General features: G+C 40.6%; 1 protein-coding gene across 1 annotated transcript in view; it reads right to left on the bottom strand.

Moving 5' to 3' along the window:
* Positions 1-2,177: 2,177 nt before the first annotated feature.
* spsb4.L (splA/ryanodine receptor domain and SOCS box containing 4 L homeolog) overlaps positions 2,178-25,893 on the bottom strand; it is a gene marked incomplete at its 5' end in the record, with an annotated part of 90,830 nt that continues 67,114 nt past the window's right edge. The window contains 1 exon segment of the mRNA NM_001095770.1: positions 2,178-2,805. Within this exon segment, the coding sequence (NP_001089239.1) occupies positions 2,678-2,805 (128 nt within the window). The 3' untranslated portion in view covers positions 2,178-2,677.

Here is a 25,893-nt window from a genome sequence, read left to right as displayed (position 1 = left end):
GCAGAAGAAAAATGGATTTGAAAATAGAACCTAATTGAATCTACAAGATAAATAAACAAATGATCAAATATATATACATTGAAAAAGAGAAAAACTATTTACCTTTTACATAAAATAAAAATATTTCGTTTCAGGTAAGTATTTCATGTTTGTATTAAGGGGAAAAAAAGAGAGACGTTGAAAGGATCAGAAACCATAAAACTCACGCTCAAATCAACTCTTTGAAAAACACAAATTGCACAAAAATGTTTGCTTTGGTTTGTAATTCACGTAGACTGGACATTATTTTTTTAAATGATTATGGGAAAAACAAGTGAAATGCGCCTGTCAGAAAGAGAAGCAGTTACCAATGAGCCAATCACCAAGCTCTTATATCTTGATTTCCTTTATGGGTTGCTGGTAAAGATTTATTCATCTTCTAGTTAAATCTTAATTGGAATGATCAATTCATCAGGGATTGCAAAGCATATGCAGTTTAGTCAACTACTAGTCTTAACATATCCTTACGTTCTAATGGACCAGCATTTGGGGACATGTTTTCTTATTGCTTTAAAGCATTATATTACGAGTGCTGAAACGACTTTATATCTGCACTATTTACAGCAAGGAATAAGGGTAACCAATTACTAGCAAAGTATGACCAGGGCCGGATTTACATAGTCGGTGCCCCTAGGCCCATTGCCGTTCGTCATCCCTGCCCTGCCCCTTTATTCGTGCAAATTTTCATCATCAATGGGGATTGGCGCATGGGAAATTTAAAAACGATTGTACCTCCAGCACATCCCCAGTGTTTCTGAACCAATGCGGGTGTAGTTGGACAGCGTGCCGCCCCCTAAAATCCTTCCGCCCTAGGCCCGGGCCTAGGTGGCCTTTCCACAAATCCGGGCCGGAGTACGACTTCAGATACACGTAGCTGGTCATTTGTCAAAATCAGCCTTGATTATTTTTGGGACTTTGGGGTTTATGTGGTAAAAGTGGATAAAAGTTTGTTCAGTAACCAGTAAAAAATTATCTTTTTCTAGTATAGTATATATGTGTAAAGGGGAACTAAAGCCTGATGAAGAATGGTAATGGGCAACAACTTCAAAGTTATCCACACATCTTTAATCCTGCTGGGATATTATATTTTGAGGGGTCCCTGACTTTGCACATGCTCAGTGTGCTCTGGGCTGCTGATGCTACGGACATCTTTGTAGGAAAAAGATCTTCACTGTTAAAGGGCTGTGGTGACTTTGGATTGGTGCAAAACTTAAATTGTTTATCTGTTTCTACATCAATTCTTTGTCAAGTTTTAGTTCTCCTACAAGGAGATTCTGAAAAAACAAGAGGCTTTATGAGTTTAGTCAAACCCTGTGCATGAATAAGGCCAGAAACACACGCTCAGATCTGGGGAGTAAGTCACCAGGCGATAAATTGCCTCTTCTTCGGAGCAACTAATCTCCCCAAACTGCCTCCGTAGGCTAGAATCTAAATCGCCGGCGGGATGGCACTCGGAGTGCTTTGTTTTCCGAAGTCGCCTGAAGTTTCCTTGTGAGGCAACTTCAGAAAACGAAGCGCACTGATTGCCACCCCGCCGACGATTTACATTCTAGTCTGTAGGAGGCAGTTCGGGGAGATTAGTCGCCCCGAAGAAGAGAAGATTTGTCTTTGGGCGACTAATCTCCCCGAATCTGAGCGTATGTCACTGCCCTAAAAAGTATTGTTGGTTAAACTTCCTAAATGATTGGTACCAGATTAGAACACAAGAAGAATTAACATAACATTTCATGGAATGGTTCATCTAATGATAATGATCTTTAGTAGTGTTGGGGCCTAGGCCAATATGGGGTCCTATATATATATATATATATATATATATATATATAGTGTAGCAACACCGCCCGGCCCAGCCCTGTTCCCTTCATTTGTGAAGGTTTTTATGAATTGTATGTACTTCAAGAACAATAAAAAAAGACAATTATTGGCTTATACAGATACAGTGTTATTGCTGTCAGTTTGGACTACTACACCCAGTACCCACTGCCCCAGAGATAATTGTACTTCTTCTATAGGCACCAGCTCACCCTACTAAACATGTTATACCTTATCCACAGTCTATTATCAAAGACTCTTATTCCAACTGTAACTTGAACAATCACCTTCCAGAAAAGATGTCCCTACTGGAAACCCCCCATAGATAACTCTAATTAGACTTTATTGCAAGGGTACAGTCAGTATATGAAAGTAGGGAATAAAACAAGAAGGGTTTCGGAGCGAGCAACATAAAACAGCATTGCACCTTTTCTTTTGTAGATTAACACGTGAGTTTAGTATATTTTTACCCAAATCAGATGTTACATATATTTTCTAGCTCTAGCATTTCTAGATTTCAAAGGATCCAAAGTGACAGGCCAACGAGTAATCCGACATCCTCTTGTTTATGTTCGGAAATAAAATTCTAATACTTTAAGGAGAATCAGGATTTTTCCCACTAACGCAAGCTGGGTTCTGTGGCACGACTTCCGAGAAGAAAGCAAAACTATATTTATAATATATATATTTTAAAAATTAAATAACGCCTTAAGTGTCCACCACAACGGTGTTTTGTTTCCATGTAAACAATATCTGCCATTTTGCATTATTCCGTGTTTTTTTTATGTGTTGATGTCCGGCTGAGGTGAAGAACATCCGCAACATCTCACTGATACTGTAAATAGTTCTTCAGCGCCTGAGGCAAAGGTAAAGACTCGATTTGGTGCAAACGGTCTCTGCCAATAGCAAAGCGGACTGATCTTCGGCACAGGTCCATTAAAGGCAGTGGCTCCGCTGTAAGAAAGAAACAGATATAAAATATTAGAAATGAGTGGAAGTTGTACGTTTAGGTTGCAATTCTGTAGAAAGTTTATATTGGGGAGGCTGCTGTGAACTACAGCCCCCCCGTGTAGGAGATTTGGGGGGTTACAGTACATAACAGCTATAGCCGACTATAGTTTCTAGCATGGTTACTCTTGGCTACAGAATGAGGCAAACGATAGAATATTCTCTGGCCCATTTTCAGCAATGTCTGCAGGAAGCAAAATGCTTAAGATTCACCTTTTGTGTTTTTCTACAGCTGAAATAAAGGGATACTCACATATTAGTTTCCTATCTAGGACCTGATATCCTTGCATTATTTTCTTTTAAATATGCTTATTAGCGATTCGGTTATGATTAGTGGGCAGTCTGACGTATACAGTTGATTATGAGCGCTGTGGTCTGACAAATGGCTGTACCATGGTAAATATCGGGTCCTTCTGAGAACGCCAACATTATCCGGAAAGTACAGAATTACGGGAAGACCGTTTCCATTGACTCCATTTTATTCAAAATAATTAAATTTTAAAAAAAATATATTTCCTGTAATAATAAGACAGTACCTTGTGCTTCATCCCAACTAAGATATAATTAAAGTATGGAGATCAAATAAGACCCTTTATTCAGAAAACCCCAGGTCTGGATAATAGGTCCCATACTGCACTGACACCTGCTGTACATCCATGACAAATCTGGCATAAAGCGGGTGACACATAACCCAATAGGGATGCACCGAATCCACTATTTTGGATTTGGCCGAACCCCCGAATCCTTCGCAAAAGATTTGGGCGAATACCGAACCCTAATCTTAATTTGCATATGCAAAGTAGGGGTGGGAAGGGAAAAACTTTTTTTATTTCCTTGTTTTGTGACGAAAATCATGCGATTTCCCTTCCGTCCCTAATTTGCATATGCAAATTAGGATTCAGTTCAGTCTGGTAGAAGGATTCGGCCGAATCCAGATCCTGCTGAAAAATGCCGAATCCTGAACCTGAATCCTGTGCATCCATACTTGATATAACGGGTTGTATATGTGGTTTCATTTTTATTTTAGTTATTTGGTGCTTGTTCCTTTCAGACATTCCTTGCCCCCCTGAACTCTACCCCCCCACTATAACAGGGTGCTTAAAACTTGGGGGGGAAAAGAATCTTCATAGAATTCGGCATGTGATTCCTTTCCTCTGCTCGGCTTGATTTCAGCAAGTTTCTATTGCAGAGAGCGACGTGCCAGCAGCAAATTCTGCTTTAAGGTCAAATCTCATGTTTTGCAAGGAATTGCCAAATAAATGTGGCAAAAAGCATTAAAGTATTTGAAAACCAGCTCCTTGAAGCTCTCGTGAGTTGGACTGTACATGCCGCAGACACTGCAGGCTGCTGGGGAGTTTCTTTCCACAGGAAACCATAGGTTTCCTTATAGGCTATGAAAATACTAGTCATGCGGATTTGTACAGTAACGTTCTGTATAAAAACCGAAGCATTTTCCTGTATCGGCCCTGTCTATGAAAAAAGCATTTTGTCCACACTAACCCTTTAGTTGCAGTGGGATTCTGCCTGCCCTGGGATCCTCTGGAACATACACAGACCGGGACAGGCTTGTTCATACCCACTGGGAGGTTAACTTAGTCTAGTTCATGGGTTTTTTTTTAAAGGGGAACTATTCCCCCCATAACTTTTAAAATACCAGTCCTTTCCCAAATACATTAACCTGACTGCAAAAATAAAACGTTCATGGGTTGGTGAGGAAAAATGTGTAGGAGGGTTAGTTATTTAAAGGAGAACTAAACCCTCCCTAATAAGCCCCTACATAATACCCTAGATAGTCCCCCCAACCCTGCTTCCCCCCCGCATAGTTAATTACCCCTGAAAGTGTCCGAATACATCGCTCACGTATCAGTGCAAAGCAAGCGCATCGGAGCTCATGGGCCGCCATCTACGATGATAAAGGAAGAAAATGCTCCGATTGCTCCCTCATTTTCTTAAATGGAAACCGTTTGTTCCCAATTGGTGCCTTTATATAGCGAGTCCATCTGGCAACCAATCTTTCCTACAAATATTTGCAACATAGCAGTCTTCATTTTAATTATATAAAAATTGATCAGCCTAGGACAGTGATCCCCAACCAGTGGCTTGTGAGCAAAATAATGGTGACCAACCCATTGCCCAGTAGTCTCAAATAAGGTCACAACCTTTGCCAGTATAGAAATCTGGAAAAAGGGGCAGACTTTAAAGGGGTGGCCCTGTGATAGAGGGCGGAGCAATGTCAGGACATGCCTAGTGACGTTGGGGGTGTGCCTATGATGTCACACCCGCACCATTCGTGACATTTTCCCCGGTTTTGACAGTGCGGGTTTTTTTCTAGTTAAAAACGGACAGGTGGCAACCATAGTCTCAAAGCAGGTGATTATTTTTGAATTCCTGGCTTGGAGGCAAGTTTTGTTTGAGAAAAAAAACAAAAAAAACAGGTGTACTGCCAAACAGAACCTACTGTAGGTTGCCAGTCCACATATGGGCTACCAAATAGCCAATCACAGCCCTCTTGGCACCTTTTTCATGCTTGTGTTGCTCCCCGACTCTAAATTTGAATGTGGCTCACCGGTTGGGAACTCCTTGACTAGGACCATATTCCAATTACACTATAATATCTGTGTGTATATGGCTGCCTTTAGCAAATATAACCCAGTGTGTTAACTGTATGCTTGTGTATTTACTGAGATAAATAAGCCATACTATAGACAAGTTGGCTGAAATACTCTTGCTGCACAATGCTTTTCAATGTGCCTTTTTCCAAATATTAAGCAACTTATCACAATTTCACACTAGCAGAACACTGCTTCACTAATCCAAACTGGTGTTCATTACAACAAACATTCCTTAATAGCTTTAACATGATATTTATACCACAGGGACATGGCTAGTTAGCAGAACTTCTTAAATCTTCCTTGATGGTATTTTTTCTTTTCCCTTGGTCAGTGAATTCTCTCTGTACACTAAGACCAAATTTATCCAAAAATTCATTATCATCTGTGCCAGAAATAATCGTATTAAACTCACTTAATGCTACAGCGAATCTTCAAAGCAGCTCAGCTTAAAAACAAAGCCACCATGTGCCAAAAAAAGAGCTGCGGGGTTAGCACAGATGCACTAGAGCTCTGGATAAAGGAAATCTATGGGTGATTTAAGGTGATCTATCAGTAATACCATATCATCTTATATTCTTAGGATAGAGTCACATACATGAATGGTATCATATTATCAACTGGATCCAGCTAACTTGATGAGTCAGATACTCTGTTATACGGCCCTTGAGTTCAAGCTTTAAATTTCTGCTGGTGCACAGGAGCCAGTGTCTCCCCCTCCAGTTATGCAACGTACAGCTTCAAGGGCCACATTCAAAATGGAAGCGTCGGTGACAGATGGAGCAGTCTCTGGGAATGTATTAATCTACATTAAGTGTGTAGTGATAAGAGCACTAGGAGCGGATTGCCATGGATTTGGATTATTAGGGTTAAACAGACCCAGGATCACATACACAAGCTATTCATGAACTATACTGAGAATGTATCTATGCAAAGCCTGTTCTACCTGGGCAACACTACCATTAGCAGATGTCCAAATGGACCTGTGCAAAGATGGACCTGTGCAAAGGTGAAGCTTTAGAGACTCATCATTATTTCTTTTCACAGAGAAGCTTGTGAGCATAACTTTGATTAGATTGCTACACTCCTTTAACTGGAGTTCTGAGAGTACCCTCCCTACCTTCAAATAACAGAGGGGTTTTTGTATATACTGTATCTGTGGGACGAACACCAGCCAGGGCCTCCTCTGTGCCCTCCCAACCCCCAGCAGATACTGGGCCTATTTTTATTAGCAATCCTGCTAAACCCTAATTTTTGGGACATTTAGAATACAAATATGAGGAGTTGAGTTCAATAGCATCACATTTTGGCCCAAAACAGCCATGCATTTTTACTTGTGTTCCCAGTAAAAGTGGTGCCATTGAGGCATAGTTGGTATAGGCGATTGTTCCACCAGCTCAGAAAATACCGGAAATTAGTAATGTCATTACCCCAAGGCTTTGACTTTAATTGGGTAAACACTTATTTGCCCAAAAACATTCAACAACGCAGTTGTTGGAGGTTCTCCACCAGTTGTTGAATCCACCTATGTGACATTACCCTTAAAGGGATCCGGTCATGAGAAAAAATATTTTTTTGCAAAACGCATCAGTTAATAGTGCTGCTCCAGGAGACTTCAGCACTGAAATCCATTTCTCTATGAGCAAACAGATTTTTTTATATTTTATTTTGAGATCTGACATGGGGCTAGACATATTGTCAGTTTCCCAGCTGCCCCCAGTCATGTGACTTGTGCTCTGATAAACTTCAGTCACTCTTTACTGCAAGTTGGAGTGACTTCACTCCCCCCCAGCAGCCTAACAAAAGAACAATGGGAAGGTAAACAGATAGCAGCTCCCTAACACAAGATAACAGCTGCCTGGTAGATCTAAGAACAGCACTCAATAGTAAAATCCAGGTCCCACTGTGACACATTCACTTACATTGAGTAGGAGAAACAACAGCCTGCCAGAAAGCAGTTCCTCCTAAAGTGCTGGCTCTTTCTGAAAGCACATGACCAGGCAAAATGACCTGAGATGGCTGCCTACACACTAGTGATGTGCGGGCCGACACGATACCCGCGGGTCGGGCGGGTTCAGGTTGACATCACACTGCTCTTCGCGGGTGGCGGGTGTGGGTTGAGCTCTTCTCCTGCTTTCCCTGCCTGACACCTTCAAATGCCGGCTTCCGCCTTTATAGCCATGCGCCTGCTCGCCCCACCCCTTTTGTGATGTCATCGGCAGCGCGGGTCTATAAAAGGAACACGGCTGAAGGAGGGCAGGGATAAGGGTCGGGAAAACCCCGACCCTAAGATCACTACTACACACCAATATTACAACTAAAAAAAATACACTTGCTGGTTCAGGAATGAAATGTTATTTTGTAGAGTGAATTATTTGCAGTGTAAACAGTGTAATTTAGAAATTAAAAATACATCCTAAAAATCATGACCGAATCCCTTTAAGGTGGCCTTACTGATTATTGGTGGAGGGCCAAGCAATAGGATTAGCCTGGTATTGACCAACTCAAGGAGCGCATATTGAGAAAAAAAATCTCATTTGGCTTCACTGCCAAACAAGCAGATCCCTATATCAGCTTGAAACTCCTAGGGGAGCAGTGTCTATCGGTATAAGAAATGTGTATAATTTAGCTGCCTTCTCTTCTGTGCTCGCATGGTATTTCTAATTATGCTACAGTCATTTTCTGTGCAGAAAACTAGATTTTCTGGAAACATTCCCTGCAGTAATTGCACAGGCTTTTTATCCCAGCCTATAGTTTGAAAATGGATATAAGAGGCTGACTGCACTGCAGATATCTGCTCTGCTCATTCATCTTCCCAGTTCCCTGCCGACAGCTTTGATCCTCAACGAGTGAAAGATTCCCTGGGTCCTGGTGGGCGAGGGCGAGGCATTGCCTACTGCTAACACTTTAATGGATAAAGGATGCTGGGAACAGGGACAGGTGTTTGCATTCAAGGTGCTGCCCATCTATTACATTGTGCCCTTGGCTTTAGGGTGATGTTATGCATCAGGGGAAGTGGTGCCATTTTACTTGCATGCACTGCAATTGATTTCAGGTCTCTTGGCAACAGCATGAATTAAGAATGAGTTACTAACAGGCCACGCAACATCTTGGCTCAAACGCACGTAAATTAATGAGTGGTGCAGTCATTTCGTCTGACAAACGGCCTCTCAGACAGAGGGAATTCCTTTAAATTTGATTTGCTGGCAGCCTTTGGGAACTACTACCATTACTTCTGGGTTAATCCAATTAACGTGTTTTAAAAGCAGATGAGCGTGGACACTTAATGCACATAAAAGAAGGAGTATTCTGCACGCAGACTGAGATAAACAGGTTCTGCACCAACAGCCTGAGCATTTAGAAAAACAATGCGGGTTTAAAAGACTGGGGACCATTAAACATTTCAATGGCTGCAGGATGAGGTTACAATGAGCGCTGAAATCCATGAAAGAGTATTATAGGGGGGAATTTGTATAGTTAAAGTGGACCTGTCACCTACACATAAAGAGCTGTATAACAAAAGTCGTTTGCAAATTAAACATGGAACCCAAATAGTTTTTTTCATTAAAGCTCCCATACTGTTATAAAGGCGTTTAAATATCTCAGCTGTCAATCAAATATTAGCTGCCAAAATTACTTTAACTTTCCATTCAGCACTTCCTAGAGGTCACTGCTCTCCCTACATCACCCCTTCCCTCCTCACACTCTATAATTGTGTAGGGCAATGTGTACGGGCGTTAGGTCCCCCATTCAGGTGCATACACAAGATTTAGGGGTGATACACAACTTGTCGTGTCCACAAAATGGCTCCTGCCTGCCTGCTGTGATTGTGTAATACCAAGACTGAAGGAAACAAAATGTAAATAATACATGTAGTGTAAGTAAGTTTTATTTTGCTCAACTAACATGATGAAAAATAATTTGGAATTATTTCTTAGGGTGACAGGTCCCATTTAATGAAAAGTAAGAAGAGACACAATAAAGGCTACACATTCTACAGTGGTAAATTTACAAAATACACAAAACTGCTACAACTCTCAGAACCTCACGGGGGGGGGGCCTCCAGCTATCAATAAGGAAACAATAAGGTGTAGAATAACAGCAACTGGAAGGTCATTGACTAGACATCCCTGAGCCTCAAGATGTACAGTAGACTAATCATGAAGGTGTACAGTAGACTAATCATGAAGGTGTACAGTAGACTAATCATGAAGGTGTAAAGTAGACTAATCATGAAGGTGTAAAGTAGACTAATCATGAAGGTGTACAGTAGACTAATCATGAAGGTGTACAGTAGACTAATCATGAAGGTGTACAGTAGACTAATCATGAAGGTGTACAGTAGACTAATCATGAAGGTGTACAGTAGACTAATCATGAAGGTGTACAGTAGACTATTCATGAAGGTGTACAGTAGACTATCATGAAGGTGTACAGTAGACTATCATGAAGGTGTACAGTAGACTAATCATGAAGGTGTACAGTAGACTAATCATGAAGGTGTACAGTAGACCATCATGAAGGTGTACAGTAGACCAATCATGAAGGTGTACAGTAGACTATCATGAAGGTGTACAGTAGACTAATCATGAAGGTGTACAGTAGACTAATCATGAAGGTGTACAGTAGACTAATCATGAAGGTGTACAGTAGACTAATCATGAAGGTGTACAGTAGACTAATCATGAAGGTGTACAGTAGACTAATCATGAAGGTGTACAGTAGACTAATCATGAAGGTGTACAGTAGACTAATCATGAAGGTGTACAGTAGACTAATCATGAAGGTGTACAGTAGACTATCATGAAGGTGTACAGTAGACTAATCATGAAGATGTACAGTAGACTAATCATGAAGATGTACAGTAGACTATCATGAAGGTGTACAGTAGACTATCATGAAGGTGTACAGTAGACTAATCATGAAGGTGTACAGTAGACTAATCATGAAGGTGTACAGTAGACTAATCATGAAGGTGTACAGTAGACTATCATGAAGATGTACAGTAGACTAATCATGAAGATGTACAGTAGACTAATCATGAAGGTGTACAGTAGACTAATCATGAAGGTGTACAGTAGACTAATCATGAAGGTGTACAGTAGACTATCATGAAGGTGTACAGTAGACTAATCATGAAGGTGTACAGTAGACTATCATGAAGATGTACAGTAGACTAATCATGAAGGTGTACAGTAGACTAATCATGAAGGTGTACAGTAGACTAATCATGAAGGTGTACAGTAGACTAATCATGAAGGTGTACAGTAGACTAATCATGAAGGTGTACAGTAGACTAATCATGAAGGTGTACAGTAGACTAATCATGAAGGTGTACAGTAGACTAATCATGAAGGTGTACAGTAGACTATCATGAAGGTGTACAGTAGACTAATCATGAAAGTGTACAGTAGACTAATCATGAAGGTATACAGTAGACTAATCATGAATTGAAGGTGTACAGTAGACTAATCATGAAGGTGTACAGTAGACTAATCATGAAGGTGTACAGTAGACTAATCATGAAGGTGTACAGTAGACTATCATGAAGATCTACAGTAGACTAATCATGGTTCACATGCATTCTTAAATACTGCTAGCTGCTCTGTTACTTGGCAATGTATGCCAGTGTGCCCAAACATGGAACAGACCTTACTTTATCCAAAGATACTGCCCATAAAGATATCTGTCCTGCACCTCCATACTGTATATTGTATGGCACACAGGAGAGTCCCAATTGCCCATACTGATGGTTGGAAAAGTTCAACAGATCAAGTATCCAAATATATAGATGTATAATTGAAAAACATTTTATTTTGCCCAAACCATAGGTGTATGTATTCTTTCGCAATCTTGCCCTTGTTGGATATAGTTTTTCTGGTGCAGTATGATTGTAATTGTGTGTGTGATCCATTACAGGGATCATTTACTTAACTAAGGGCAGGGTACAAAGTGCATAAAAAGGCATGTATTGCTGCAGCCCCTACAAATACAGTGCTCACCGTGCTTTTCACTGCTGTATTGGTTAGGATTTAGTTCTCCTTTAAGCGGTGCGGCCGCATCCTGGAGGGTATGTGGCCTGATGATGAAGGGGACATTAAAGGGATACTGTCATGGGAAAACATGTTTTTTTTCAAAGCGCATCAGTTAATAGTGCTGCTGGGAAAACTCACAATATCTCTAGCCCCATGTCAGATTTCAAAATTGAATATAAAAAATCTGTTTGCTCTTTTGAATATTGGATTTCAGCGCAGAATTCTGCTGAAGCAGCACTATTAACTGAAGTGTTTTGGAAAAAAACATGTTTTCCCATGACAGTATGCCTTTAAAGAGGTTGTGGTTGGTCAAACAGAGTTACGAATGACCCTCTCCAAAGCACGGACAACTCCCTGTGTTTTTACAGTTACATATTGATAGGTTAGCATAAAAATATTGCTGCATTAACACAATTCTACATGACAATTTGAGAAGACGGTGATCCTTTTATGGTTCAAGACATTAGCAGTGGAAGAAGATCACTGTACAGTTCATTTGGCTTCTTTCCACATAGCTTCAAAATAACAATGTGTTCATTGGAAATGGCTCAATGCTTCAGAATGCGAGTGCCGCTCTTGTGCTTAATAGCTCAGTTGTATTTTATAGTTGGGTAAGAAAACGTTCCGCTTTCTCTGCTGCCGCTCTGTTTTTTGGCAGTTTTCAGCATGTTCAGTCATAAGAGAAAAAGTAAGTATTTTCCCACTCTGATTCAGCAAGAGACCAAATAATCCCTGGGTCTCTGATCACCAAGAAAAGCTCATGTCACTAAATGACATTTTCTCTCTGAAATATGGCCCTTTTTGACTGGTAGTTTTCCTGTTGTTGACCCCAAGGTTTAGATGTCCAGACATTAAAACTCCAACCAGGCCCCTTGCACTGCACCAACCTACTTATTCTACATCATAAAATAATCAAGAAAAGCAAAGCCTTCCTTATCCATAAGCACCTAAACTCAATATTATATGATATATATGATAAGAGACCTCATTGTGTCTGCAATGCTCCATTACTTTATACCTTAATGGGACATTCTCTACTTGGAGTAAGGTTCTTAGTGGGGTCCCCCAGGGCTCAGTATTGGGTCCACTTTTATTTAACTTGTTCATTAATGACTTAGGGGAGGGTGTTGTAAGTAATATATCAGTTTTTGCAGATGACACAAAATTATCCAGCCCAATTAATTCCATCCAGGATGTGGCATCCTTGCAACAGGATCTTGACAAACTGGCAATCTGGGCAGCTAAGTGGCAAATGAGATTCAATGTTGATAAATGTAAAGTCATGCACCTGGGATGTAAAAATATCCAAGCCACTTATACCCTTAATGGGACTGCACTAGGCAAATCCATTATGGAAAAGGACCTTGGAGTCCTTGTAGATGATAAACTTGGCTGTAGCAAGCAATGCCAGTCAGCAGCATCAAGGGCAAATAAGGTCTTGAGCTGTATTAAAAGGGGCATAGAGTCAAGGGAGGAGGGGATCATTCTTCCACTGTATAGAGCACTTGTAAGGCCACATCTAGAATATGCCGTACAGTTTTGGTCTCCATCACTCAAACAGGACATTATTGTATTAGAGAGGGTACAGAGAAGGACAACTAAGCTGGTAAAAGGTATTGAAAATCTTAGCTATGAGGAAAGACTGGCCAAATTGGGGATGTTCACGCTGGAGAAGAGGCGCTTAAGGGGTGATATGATGACTATGTATAAATATATAAGGGGATCATATAATAATCTCTCTAATGCTTTATTTACCAGTAGGTCTTTCCAGCTGACACGAGGTCACCCATTCCGATTAGAAGAAAAGAGGTTCCGCCTAAATATTCGGAAGGGGTTTTTTACAGTGAGAGCTGTGAAGATGTGGAATTCTCTCCCTGAATCAGTTGTACAGGCTGATACATTAGATAGCTTTAAGAAGGGATTGGATGGCTTTTTAGCAAGTAAGGGAATACAGGGTTATGGGAAATAGCTCATAGTCCAAGTTGATCCAGGGACTAGTCCGATTGCCATTTTGGAGTCAGGAAGGAATTTTCCCCCTCTGAGGCAAATTGGAGAGGCTTCAGATGGGTTTTTTGCCTTCCTCTGGATCAACTGGCAGATAGGTAGTTAATAAAAAAATAAAAAAAAAATAAAAAAAAGGTTGAACTCGGTGGACATGTGTCTTTTTCCAACCTTACTTACTATGTATGTTACTATGTTACCTTATTTAGTATTCCAGAGCTTTTTGGAGGTTTCAATAGCTTTTTATGAGCAGCTATCTGGCCACTGCCTGACCCCAATGTTTTTTATGTTAACCACATGCAACAGTTTCTCCATGAAGCAGATCCATCAGTTCTGTTTCTGGCCTCATTATACCAGACATTCTGCTCAAAAAAAAAAAAAAAAAAAATAAGGATTATGCAGTTGAGAATTCCACATTCCAGATGTTGAAATGGATTCTTTAACATGAATGGGCTATTGCTGTTCCCATGCAAAAATCCAGTGATTAAATTAAAATGTGCCTGCTCTATGACTCCAATGAATTGGAGGTATTTTAAAGAGTTTTAAACAAGAACAGTTTGTGGTATGTAATGGCGTATGTTATGGCGGGGGGTCCCCAACCTTTTTAACCTGTGACCCACATTCAAATGTAAAGAGAGTTGGGGAGCAACACAAGCATGAAAAATGTTCCTAGGGGGTGCTAAATAAGGGCTGTGATTGGGTATTTGATAGCCCCTATGTGGACTGGCAGCCTACAGGAGACTCTCTTTGGCAGTACATTTGGTTTTTATACAACCATAACTTGCCTCCAAGCCTGGAATTCAAAAATAATCACCTTCTTTGAGGCCACTGGGAGCAACATCCAAGGGGTTGGTGAGCAACATGTGCCACTGGTTGGGGGTCGCTGTGTTAAGGGGTAGTTTGATTTTATAGTCTAGTGACTGCCGAAAGACATGGGTGTCCAAAAAAAAGTTGTGGGAAACAAGGACTTGAGAAAGACAGGCTCTTCAGAATTCCCATTGGTTGGAACCTTTGATAAAAATTATTATTATTACATTTCATTGGTGTTCTTATGTTACAGAGTAGCTCTCATTAACATGCCTTCCAACATTTTGAAAATAGAATTTTTTGACCATGCCCAATTTATGGCCACACACCCCAATTACCACATCCATTTTACAAAATTTGGCAGGTTATTGAAAGTTTGAACACATTTCTGGGGGTTTTAGGGTAGGGTTGTATGTATTATTACAGTTTTGCTAATGAAGGTGAGTTGCCCTTTAAAGGAGAAGGGAAGCTACGGAGGCATTTTATTGCCAATATATTGGCTGCAATAGTGCAAGCTAAAATGCTATATTTATTCTGTAGAATGTTTTACCATACCTGAGTAAAAAACTCTAGAAACTCTCTGTTTGTTTAGGATAGGAGCTGCAGTATTAATGCGGTGTGACATCACTTCCTGCCTGAGTCTCTCCCTGCTCTGGGCTCAGATTACAGTAGAGAAGGGAGGGGGGGGGGAAGAGGAACAAACTGAGCATGCTCTTGCCCAGGGCAATGAGGTTTACGCTGAAGGCAGGAAGTCTGATACAGAACATGTTAAAACATGTTAGGCTTGCCATAAGTCCTAATAAAGATTAAATTTAAATAACTTTATTGTATATACTATGTATATACTATGAGAAGACTGGATAACGGTTACAGTTGTGGCCATGAGAAGAAGCGATGCAGTGACATCACACAGTGCTCCAGCAAAAAAAAGAACACTTGGGATTACAGTGAACCTGTGCCAATAGCTAGTTCTGCTAAACTACAGATCCTGCCAGTATTTAGCATGTTCAGGCACTCTGAAATACACAACTTTATATGTTGAAATTGTGACTCAGCACAGCACAGGCTAAAAATACGTCCAAAAACTTGCTCACAATTGGCAGACCAACTTTCCGGTACATTAGTGTTTCACATAAAGTTCTTATCTGAAAGTGAAGTTCCTGCTGACAGGCACCTGGAGTACAAGTGAGGGAAGAGATGAGGGTATCTGGGCACATGGTGTGTCAGTCTAGACAGGATGAGACTAATGAAGGAGAGGAAGGGAGAATGGACAACTAAATAAACTGTCACATAAAATGAACTTTGCCTTAAGCGCATTACATCAAATGTTGCCCCATGCGTAATTAAAAAAAAAAGCAAGCTTTGAGTATTTAAAACTTTATTTTCCTGAACACAGCTTTGGCTGGTAAGCATGCCCAATCTCCCGTCATTTATAGTTTACGCACCGGCATAAAAGGAAATGAAGATGTAATTGCTTATTGATCTGTGCGAGGTTCTTGAAAACAGCAGCATCTATTTTTAAAGGACTTTTGCTGAGGGAAGGGTATGGATCTTCTGAACATTTTTTCCTCTCCATTTGAGCTCCATGATATCAATGGCTTTTTATTTGCTAGGCCTTTCATTGTAAGGGACAGTGATTCCTTTCAAAGAGCTGATCGTAAAATTCTCCAGCATCCCAGATGCCAACCAAGCTCCAGAAAAACGAAGTTTTGAAGCGTTATGAAGCCGTGTATGAAACCTGTCAAACCTTAAAACTATTTATTTAGCTGTTTTATTCACTTAGTAACCATGGCAGCCAACTATTTCAAATTTCTTGGGACAGTCTTGTTTTTGAAGGTCTGTCCCAGAGCATTTGCCTAATACAGTTTACCAACTGTCAGTTATATGCCATGGGCAGGATTTTCAGTCAAAGTTTTACATGCCCTTTACTGTAGGGGGGATAGTTGCATAGACTGTACTCTGGCAAGAACCGCTTTAGAGGGGTGCTACTATCACTGCTTTTGTTGCCCTTTAAGAAACCTGCACAAGCCCATTAAGTAAATCAGTATCAAACCCAGGCCTGGAATTGTGGAAAGGCCACCAAGGCTCAAGCTTAGGGCAGCAGGATTTTAGGGGGCGGCATGCTGCCCAACCACATCCACATTGGTTCAAAAACACTGGGGATGCTTGGAGATTTAAAATTTCCCATGCGCCAATCCCTATTAAGGAGAGGGGACAGAGGCAACGAACAGCAGTGGGCCTAGGGGGCGCCCTCTATGTAAATCCTGTCCTGATCAAACCAATAAGACAGGAATTCCCTTTTCCTCTATTCACACTTATAGAAATGTATTTAGCTTTGTCTGAAAACCAACACATTTCCCAGGATATTGTTTTTATTGTTGCCTTGTCTACTTATTATCTTTCACTCGCGTTCATCTCTCTTTAAGACACATGCCCACCCTACCAATTCAAAGGTCACTTCTCTTTGAGGTGTATACGCAACAGGAAAAATAAAGCATGCCCTACATAATATTAGCAGTTACACAAGCAATTACAGCGGTTCTATCCCAAGAGCATTTTGTGTCCATGGATACCATGCTGCCTTCAGGCTTGGAGATTAAAAAATTAAGTTAAAAAAATAAATCTACCTTAGGGAGAAAGACAGATGAATTTAAGTGAAAAAAAAAAAGCCTTTTGTTTTGTGCTTAAATTGCCAGCTATGTAATATAAGGCACTCATTTGGCAATCTAGTAACATACAGCAACTAATCAGGTTTTTTCCTTAGAGACAGATGACCAAGTGTTGCATGCTGATTGGCTACCAAAATGCGTGCAAAATTTGCCCCCATACAGTATATTACATTGCCTAAGAACCATAGGAAGCATTCTATTTTATGTCCATAGACAGACAAAAAGAACAATCGTGGATGGTTCTAAAAAGACTGGAACAGATGGTAAATGTTAATTGTATCTGACAGATGAATATGGGAATATTAAAGGTTCCAAAATTGCAATATTAGGGTGGTGGCACACATAGCGTTCGGGGGAATTAGTCACCCATCGACAAATCTCCTCTTCTTTGGACAACTAATCTCCCGGGATGCCTTCCTGCTGGCTAGAATGTGAATCGTTGGCGGGGAAGCATGGGGGAAGGCATTTCGGGAAGATTAGTCGCCCAAAGAAGAGGAGATTGCTGCTGGGCAACTAATCTCCCCTGAATGCTACGTGTGCCACCACCCTTAAAGAGGACGTAAAGCTATATGCAAAATCTTGTGTATGATTCCGGGTGCAGGAAGCATAGGAGAAGAGGTGTCGCAGGGCAGTGGATCCGTGTTGGCATAAAGGGTTTGGTTCAAAGGGAAAAAAACAAGGTAGAGTCCTGCGCGGGTACATTTTTTGGAACCCGTACCCGCATCCTGCAATCCAGACCCGCAACCCACATTCTTACCCGCTTGGACCCGTTACCCAACCCGACCCGCAAGTACCTTTACTGCAACCCTGGCCATCAAGAATCAGGAAGTGCTGTCATTGTAAACCGGAAGTGACATCATCGGAAGTAGGCATGATCAGAAAAAAGAAGTAAAAATCGCTATTGAGAAGACCCGCGGCCCAACCCGCAGAACCGCTGACTCGCGTCTATACCCGCACCCGGAACTTCTACTTGCAACCCGCAGGATACCTTAGGTTTTTACCCGACCCGCTGCAGGACTCTAAAACATGGGTTACAACTGTGTAGAAGACGACGATTATAGAACTTTAACTGATTCGATTTTGGCTTTAGTTTGCCCTGGCTTCAGGTAAAATTCGATGAATATATGATTTTATGTCACTGTAGTGTGCAGGTGAGTGAACTGTAAAGGTTCCAAGAGGAGGAGAGAGAAGAGAGGAGAGCAACCCTAGTTTTTAACATCTTTACAAGGATCTATGTCCTGCCATTGTGATATGTATCAATGCAGGTATAAAAGACAAAGTCCAAGGGCATTTAGCATTTATTATTCAAATATGGATTCCCTTGGGAAAAGCCAGAATGTTACTGCTTATGCAGTATTTACTTTCAGCAGATCTGGACAGAGAAATTCTCCACTCCCTCATATATGAAATAGCTTTAGTTTTGGTTAGTCCCAGTTCACCGGCTCTTAACCACTTTAAATGTGACCACCAAGGAACGAAACCAGTGTATTCTATGGAGGTTCTGCTTCAGATATTTTGCAAGTCCTTCATACAATTATGAATTCTGAGTAACATTTGCAAAATAGTCCTCTCGATTCAGGTTTGCTTAAATAATTCATTAGCTGTACCCACGGCAACCTCTACAGCTGAAGAAAGGCCAGTGGTTTTCATACATGCCAAAGCAGAGGCATATATTATTAACTGCTACCCTAGAGTTATTTGAGAGGAAAGAACAATTGTGCCTGTTTGTCATTCTTTTTCATTTTCAGCTGGGGCTTTTATCATTCAGGCTGGATGTACTCATCTGGAAGAGCATATCCAAATTTGCAATGGTTTGTATGGCTGGTCTTGTATCATTGGGTTTCATTGTTTGCACTTAAAGGAGAAGGAAAGGTTAAAATTAAGTAAGCTTTGTCAGAAAGATCTATTTAAATATACTAGTAAACCATCAAAGTAATGCTGCTCTGTGTCCTCTGTCAAAAGAAACACCACATTTCTTTCCTTCTATTGTGTACACATGGGCTTCTGTATCAGACTTCCTGATTCCAACTTAAACCTCCAGGACTTGGACTTGAGCATGCTCAGTTAGCTCCTCTCCCCTCCCTGTTGTAATGTGAGCTCTCAGTGATGTCACAGAAATCAAATATGGCAGCTGATATCCTAAACAAACAGAGACAGTGTCTAGAGCTGTTTATGGAAAAGCATTCTAAAGAATAAAAATGGTGTTGTAGCTTGGACTGTTGTGGCTAATCCATTGGCAATAAACTGCTTGGGTAGCTTTACTTCTCCTTTAACGACATTGCTGCACATGGCCAACCCTTGGTAAATGGTGGGCAATGCTATAGACTATAAAATATAAGAAGGCTCACAATTATATCAATACCAGGTGCTGATCCAGCGGGAGGCTGCCCAAAAAGTCTCCAATGTGTATACAGTCACACCTCATCTTATCTTTTTCACTTTAATGCCCCTGATGAAGACAGCTTTATGGACGAAACCTGTTGGGTTAATAATTATGTTTTTGTAATCTTTTTTCCAACTTTGTAAATTTTTAAAAATGTCATGAGTGTCTGTCCCTCCTCTGCAGATGTCAACTCAACCCATGCCAGTAGAATGATAAAGATCCACTCTTGGATGCAGCCTCAAACATTATCACCCTAATAACATGGGGTCAGTTGACATCTTCTCTTCCACTGCATACAGAGATCAGATGATGCCTAATTCCTGAAATTACAGTGCATTGTGTTAGTCTAAGACTATTAGTAATTAAAGCTTCACAGGGCAGGCTGCACTGGTTTCTACTCAACCATGTAGTCTATAATTTGCATTATTTAATGATCAGTCATCCAGAATGTGACATTTTTGCCTGTATCAGTGGTGAGCTGGCAACCCTAATCATGACTATAGTACAAATGTTCTCCTTTCTACAATGCCAATAATATGCATATGCAATTCACTAAAGCTAGTTGTAACTAGTCTACTTTTTAAGTATTTTTCTATTCTTATTTTTGTTCTGAAGCTCTACTTATGCAAGTGTATGTGTGTAAATCTCCTGTTGCCTGTTGGTATAAACTAGAGATGCACCGAATCCATTATTTCGGATTCGACCGAACCCCAGAATCCTTCGTGAAAGATTCAGTCAAATACCGAACATTAATTTGCATATGCAAATTAGGGGTGGGAAGGGGGAAAAATATTTTACTTCCTTGTTTTGTGACAAAAAGGCATGTGATTTCCCTCCCCGTCCCTAATTTGCTTATGGAAAAATCGGATTTGCTTCTGCCTGGCAGAAGGATTCGCCCAAATCCTGCTGAAAAAGGCCTAATCCTTGATTTGGTGCATCCCTAGTATAAACCCAAGAGAAGCTGCTCATACACCCAACTTGCATACTCTGTACCACTGAGAAGGAACAGCAAAGCCTAGGCAGGCATAACGCTAGCTACTGTATAAATGCTAATAGAGACAAATATAACTGTACCTTCAGATTCCATTTCTCATTAGTCTTTTTGATCTCTCCACTGTATTATAAAGCATGTCTTCTGCAGAGATGTGAAGCTGTTTTCTGGTGCTGCACAGTAGGCTCTTGGATTCGATCTCACTACTAATCTTATGTCTTAGAGAGAGATTGTTGCATGATAATGGGAAAATGCATTTGTATAATTCGCTTTGCCAGTTTAATTTCAAGTGCACAGATGGTATAAATATACATCTCACTCAGGCATAAAGTGTATTTTCCATTTATGTGATAGAAGTGAGGTTATTTAGCAATTTTCCTGTAGGAACCAGGCAAGGAAATGAGTTTTCATTCATTTCATTTTGCAAAACAGAACTTTTTTTTATCTATCCCCCTGTAATTAATGGGGCTGCCTTGTGCCCACTGGCACTGCACTCTGTAATTGGTGCCGGATTTCCATTGGGCAGTTAGACCTTGGATGCAAGTGTTTTTTTTTTTTTTTAAACAAGCACAAATAGGCATGATTTTGCTGGGCACTGGGCACAACACCCTTAATGCTCTAGTGCTTGTTTCCTGAGTCATAGTAATGATAACTGCAATTGCCCAGTGGCTAAACACACGTCAAATGCAGATGCTAAGTGGACACCAGCTGGGAGCCTGGGAGTGACAGAAGGTGAATTACATGATATTGCTGTACATGGAGGAATGGTTCAGAATAGCTCATACACTGGGCACAACATAATGGGCTTATTTTTTTGGTGATCATGGCGACATATCAAATCCCTCAAGACAAGAGACAAGAGTGTTATTCATTAGACTAAATCTTTACTTCTCAGCTGCATTTAAACAAAATAATGGCTATAAATACATCAAAATGTCCATGAGGACAAATCATTTCTTTGTATCCTGTGTGGCATCCCTAGAAGTGTGACCCTATTTGAAAGAATGCTACTGTGTGCCTTAAATTTGTTCATTTTGAGATGGGCTACAATTGTTATTCTTCTATGACTAGTGCTGTAACTCCTCTATCTGGGCAGCCTTAGTGCCCAGAACAATTCTATAAAACTCCTTCAGCGCCAACAAAGCAACAGCAGCCAAGTCATTTATCACAATGTTTTCTTCATAGGCTGCTGTCAGTACTGATATTATGGACTCTACGGCTTTTATCCATTTGTAATAACATTTAGTCTTGTAAAAAACTATGCCCAAGGGCTATGGCACATGTAGTATTTGATTGTTGTTACAGCTATAGGTAATCAAAATGCTATGGATCAGTGCAAAGGCAGCAATTTGACTGTGGGATAGCAGGTATAGTAGGGAGAGATGATGTCTATAGTAACAGTGGGATAATAGTCTCTGGGAAGGGAGTGTGACTGTGGGATAGCAGGTATAGTAGGGAGAGATGATGTCTATAGTAACAGTGGATAATAGTCTCTGGGAAGGGAGTGTGACTGTGGGATAGCAGGTATAGTAGGGAGAGATGGTGCCTATAGTAACAGTGGATAATAGTCTCTGGGAAGGGAGTGTGACTGTGAGATAGCAGGTATAGTAGGGAGAGATGGTTCCTATTGTAGCAATAGGCATAACAAGCTCTGGGAGTGAACTGTTGCTGTGGGATAGCAGGTATAGTACGGAGAGATGGTGGCTATAGTAACAGTGGATAATAATGGATCTAAGTACATCTGAGTTAGACCAGGAAATGGTTAGCTATCCAAAAATGACATGTAATATAACATAACAGATGCATGCCTTTAGATTATATTTGCCTCCCGCTGCATATGATGACAAAACAGTTCTGTGGCTTGATGTGTTCTGCCCCAGTGTGAGACCATTACTGATTCTCTGTGCACAGACATAGGGAGTTCTCTTTTACATAAGGACTTTAATGGCTGCTCATTATTCCCTGTTGAGCTGCACGATGAGGAAAAATCTTGAGCAGAGTATGCAGGGGTATAATGAATAACTCAAGCAGTTTTATGCCGCTTTTTTGGTACGGTCATAGTGTTGACCATATGCTGTAGAGCTCTTCTGTGCCCATCATTAGCTTTTCAGTAGTGGCACTTTCTAGATGAATAATTAGTAATACAGGTTAGTATGATCAACACAAATTATACTCTCCTTTGATAATGAAATCTATGATTGGGTGAAAACAGGTCAGCAACTGCAGATATGGACTGATGAGCATAAGAAAGCAATAGTATCATTGTACAGCACCCTGTCCCAAATACAGCACCATTTTTTTTATTATGTGATTGATTTTATATCGTTATGTCTGGGGCCCTGGGGGAAACATTCAGGCAGGAAACCTTCAGTCTCAGACCAACTGCTTAGCAAGAAATGAAGCCACGTGGTCCCTGACTCACTCCTACACACCTGTTTCTGGTCTCAGGCTTCCCCAGTACAGACAAGTCTATGAGGCAGGAAGAGACAATTTCCTACCGTAATAAATGTGAATTTATCGGCTTTCTGTAAATGCAACTACAGGAATTTACATTGGGGAGAACATGACAAATAGGTCTTCAGACTAGAACCGAACTCTACATGCAAAATGGTCTTCAGCCTAGAACTACAATCCTGTGTGCACAAAACGCGCCAGGCCTTTCATTTTTAGGTCTTTAATATGTAACAAGCAACAACTGGATTGGTACAACTGGGCTTCACACTGGGAATAGGCTGCACAATGGTTAGGATGCATCTAGCACATTGTGTTGGGCTCAGTATCTAAATATGCAGCTAATAGGGTATAAATCTTGCATGTTTGTATGTGTTTAGTCGTTGCAATTCATTTAAGCTTCCAGCACAAGGAAAAACCCGGCGTGATCACCCATGCTCATTGCTAAAAAAACATAGATTATAGGTCATTTTTCTTTGGTTTAAAGGAGAAGAAAAGGCTCTATTTACTTTGGGGTGCCAAAAGTTAGGCACCCCAAGTGATTGTATTTACTTACACCCTGAGCCGGTGCTCCTATCAGCAGAAAACTGCACCGACCCGCATACCTCCCAACATTTTTAAAATAAAAAGAGGGACAAAAAAGTTGCAGCGTGTAGTGCGGCAAAATGTATTTGACCACGCCCGTTTTTGTCGGCACACCCCCTAATTACCATGTTCATTTTACAAAATTTGGCAGGTTATGAAAGTTTGAACATGTTTCTGTGTTTTCTTTTCCAATTATTACAGTTTTGCTAATGAAGGTGAATTGCCCTTTAAGCTGGGAGTCTTACTTTTCCCAAGGGACCTGTTATCTTATATTGTGGACAGTTGGGAGGTATGTTGACCCGGGGTTCTTCCAGTGAGCACCATGGAGCAATCGCTTCCGGCTTCTTCTTTCTTCACGTAGGTGTGCATGCACAGTAGTGTGAAAGCCAAACTTTATCGAAGAAGTCGACTATTTTGTTTTACTGTACATGTGTCTGCCCCGGGCAATTTGAAAAAAGAAGAAGGAAGCCGATCGCTCCATGGTGCTCACTGGAATAACACCTGGACCGGTGCAGTTTTGTACTGATAGGAGCACCAGCACGGGGTGTGAGGTAAGTATGTAAAAACATTTTTAAATCTTTCTCCTTTAACCCATTTAATGAAATAAAAAAAGGATACTTACATTGCAACTGTGTAAGGCACACTGGATTATATATGCAAGGAAGCATTTAATGGTCGTTTTGCTGAATGCAAACTAGGGATGCACCGAATCCAGGATCCGGTTCGGGATTCGGCCAGAATTAGACCTTTTTCAGCAGGATTCGGATTCGGCCAAATCCTTCTGCCCAGCCGAACTGAATCTTAATTTGCATCTGCAAATTAGCGGCGGGGAAGGAAATCTCGTAACTTTTTGTCACAAAACAAGGGAGTAAAAAATGTTTTCCCCTTCCCATCCTTAAATTGAAAATGCAATCTTTCGAGAAAGATTCGGGGGTTCGGCCGGATCCAAAATAGCGGATTCGGTGCATCCCTAATGCAAACATGTGATTGGTTGCTACATCTGGAGCGTGCCTGTTAATACATTACCCCATCATAGCACTTTCTACTGCACATTGAAAAAACCAATAAGGCCGCCCCTTCATTATTTCCCTTATGAATTCTAAAAAAAGATTACAAGGTTTGAAAAACCATGGTAGCCACGGTCCATTGCCTAGTGACTACTGGTCTACACCACCCCTCCCCCCCATCAAGTGTTGTACTGCGATCCTGTGTATATGGATTCCTTTGGCACCTTCCACTGCACAGACAGCAGGTGTGAACATGAGGAAATTACATTGGAACACTGCAGTCTTAGCGCATCACTATAAAATCTAAATAATGGCCTCAAACCTATAATGTTTCTCAATGTATAGGGGGGCAGGTTTGTATATAATAAATGTATTTCCAAATGTTACCAGTATTGAATAGTTCTAATTCACAAGACACCTTTGTTGACAGTTCCCTTCATCATACGGCAAGATGTCTTCTGGCGCCGGCCAGCTTTCTAATGAAACAGCCCTGTTTAGTGAACCTGGGCCAGTGCACTGCTCCAATTACAAATCTTTGCAGTCCTGCGTTGGACATTTGCCGGCACTCGTTTCTTCCTTTGCCAGTGCTGTTCAGCTAATGTAATCACAGTTTGGGCACAGGAAGTTAAAGTCGTTTTTCAGAAATCTAACACTGCCAATGTATATTTAGGAATCCGCATTTGTCTGGCTCCTCTATAAGTAGAGCATGAAATACTATTTTAGCCTGACTCACTTTCCTGTCATACAATGCTCAATCAATTGTGTGTGTGTGTGTGTCTATATATATATATATATATATATATATATATATATATATATATATATATAGTAGTCCGAAGATAGGCGAGCACACACAGGTCTTAAGAATCAAAAAATTGTGCTTTTATTGTGAAAAAAAGTTCCTAACGTTTCGGCTAGCAATCTAGCCTTTCTCAAAGAGAAAGGCTAGATTGCTAGCCGAAACGTTAGGAACTTTTTTCACAATAAAAGCACAATTTTTTGATTCTTAAGACCTGTGTGTGCTCGCCTATCTTCGGACTACTTATCACATATCCTGCTGTTAGCACCCAGGCACCGTCTACTTTGTTACGTGATGTGCTGGCTACCTTCTGTTCCTATATATATATATATATATATATATATATATATATATATATATATATATATATATATATATATATATATATATCTGACCTATTATATGTTCCAAATTACATGATGGCCATCTCCCATCTCATTTTATCCAAATTTTTAAAACATTACCTCGTACTTGATCTTAACTAAGATATAATTAAAGGATCGGTAACATCAAAAACTTTTTTTTTAAAAAATTCGTTTGTATATAACGAAAAAAACCAAAAACCACCAAGACATATTTAACTTTAAAATTGCTAAGTCTTTATTAAGAAATACGTTTCAGAAAAGGCAACGATCCATCGTGAGGCGCTCGATTTCGCCTCCCTGCCTTCTATAGGAAATAGCCAGGGAGGAGAAAT

This window comes from Xenopus laevis, chromosome 5L (genome assembly GCF_017654675.1).
Source record: "Xenopus laevis strain J_2021 chromosome 5L, Xenopus_laevis_v10.1, whole genome shotgun sequence".
In the NCBI taxonomy this organism is placed as follows: domain Eukaryota; kingdom Metazoa; phylum Chordata; class Amphibia; order Anura; family Pipidae; genus Xenopus; species Xenopus laevis.
Note: the sequence above shows the minus strand (reverse complement) of the source record. Positions and strands in the feature narration are given on the sequence as shown.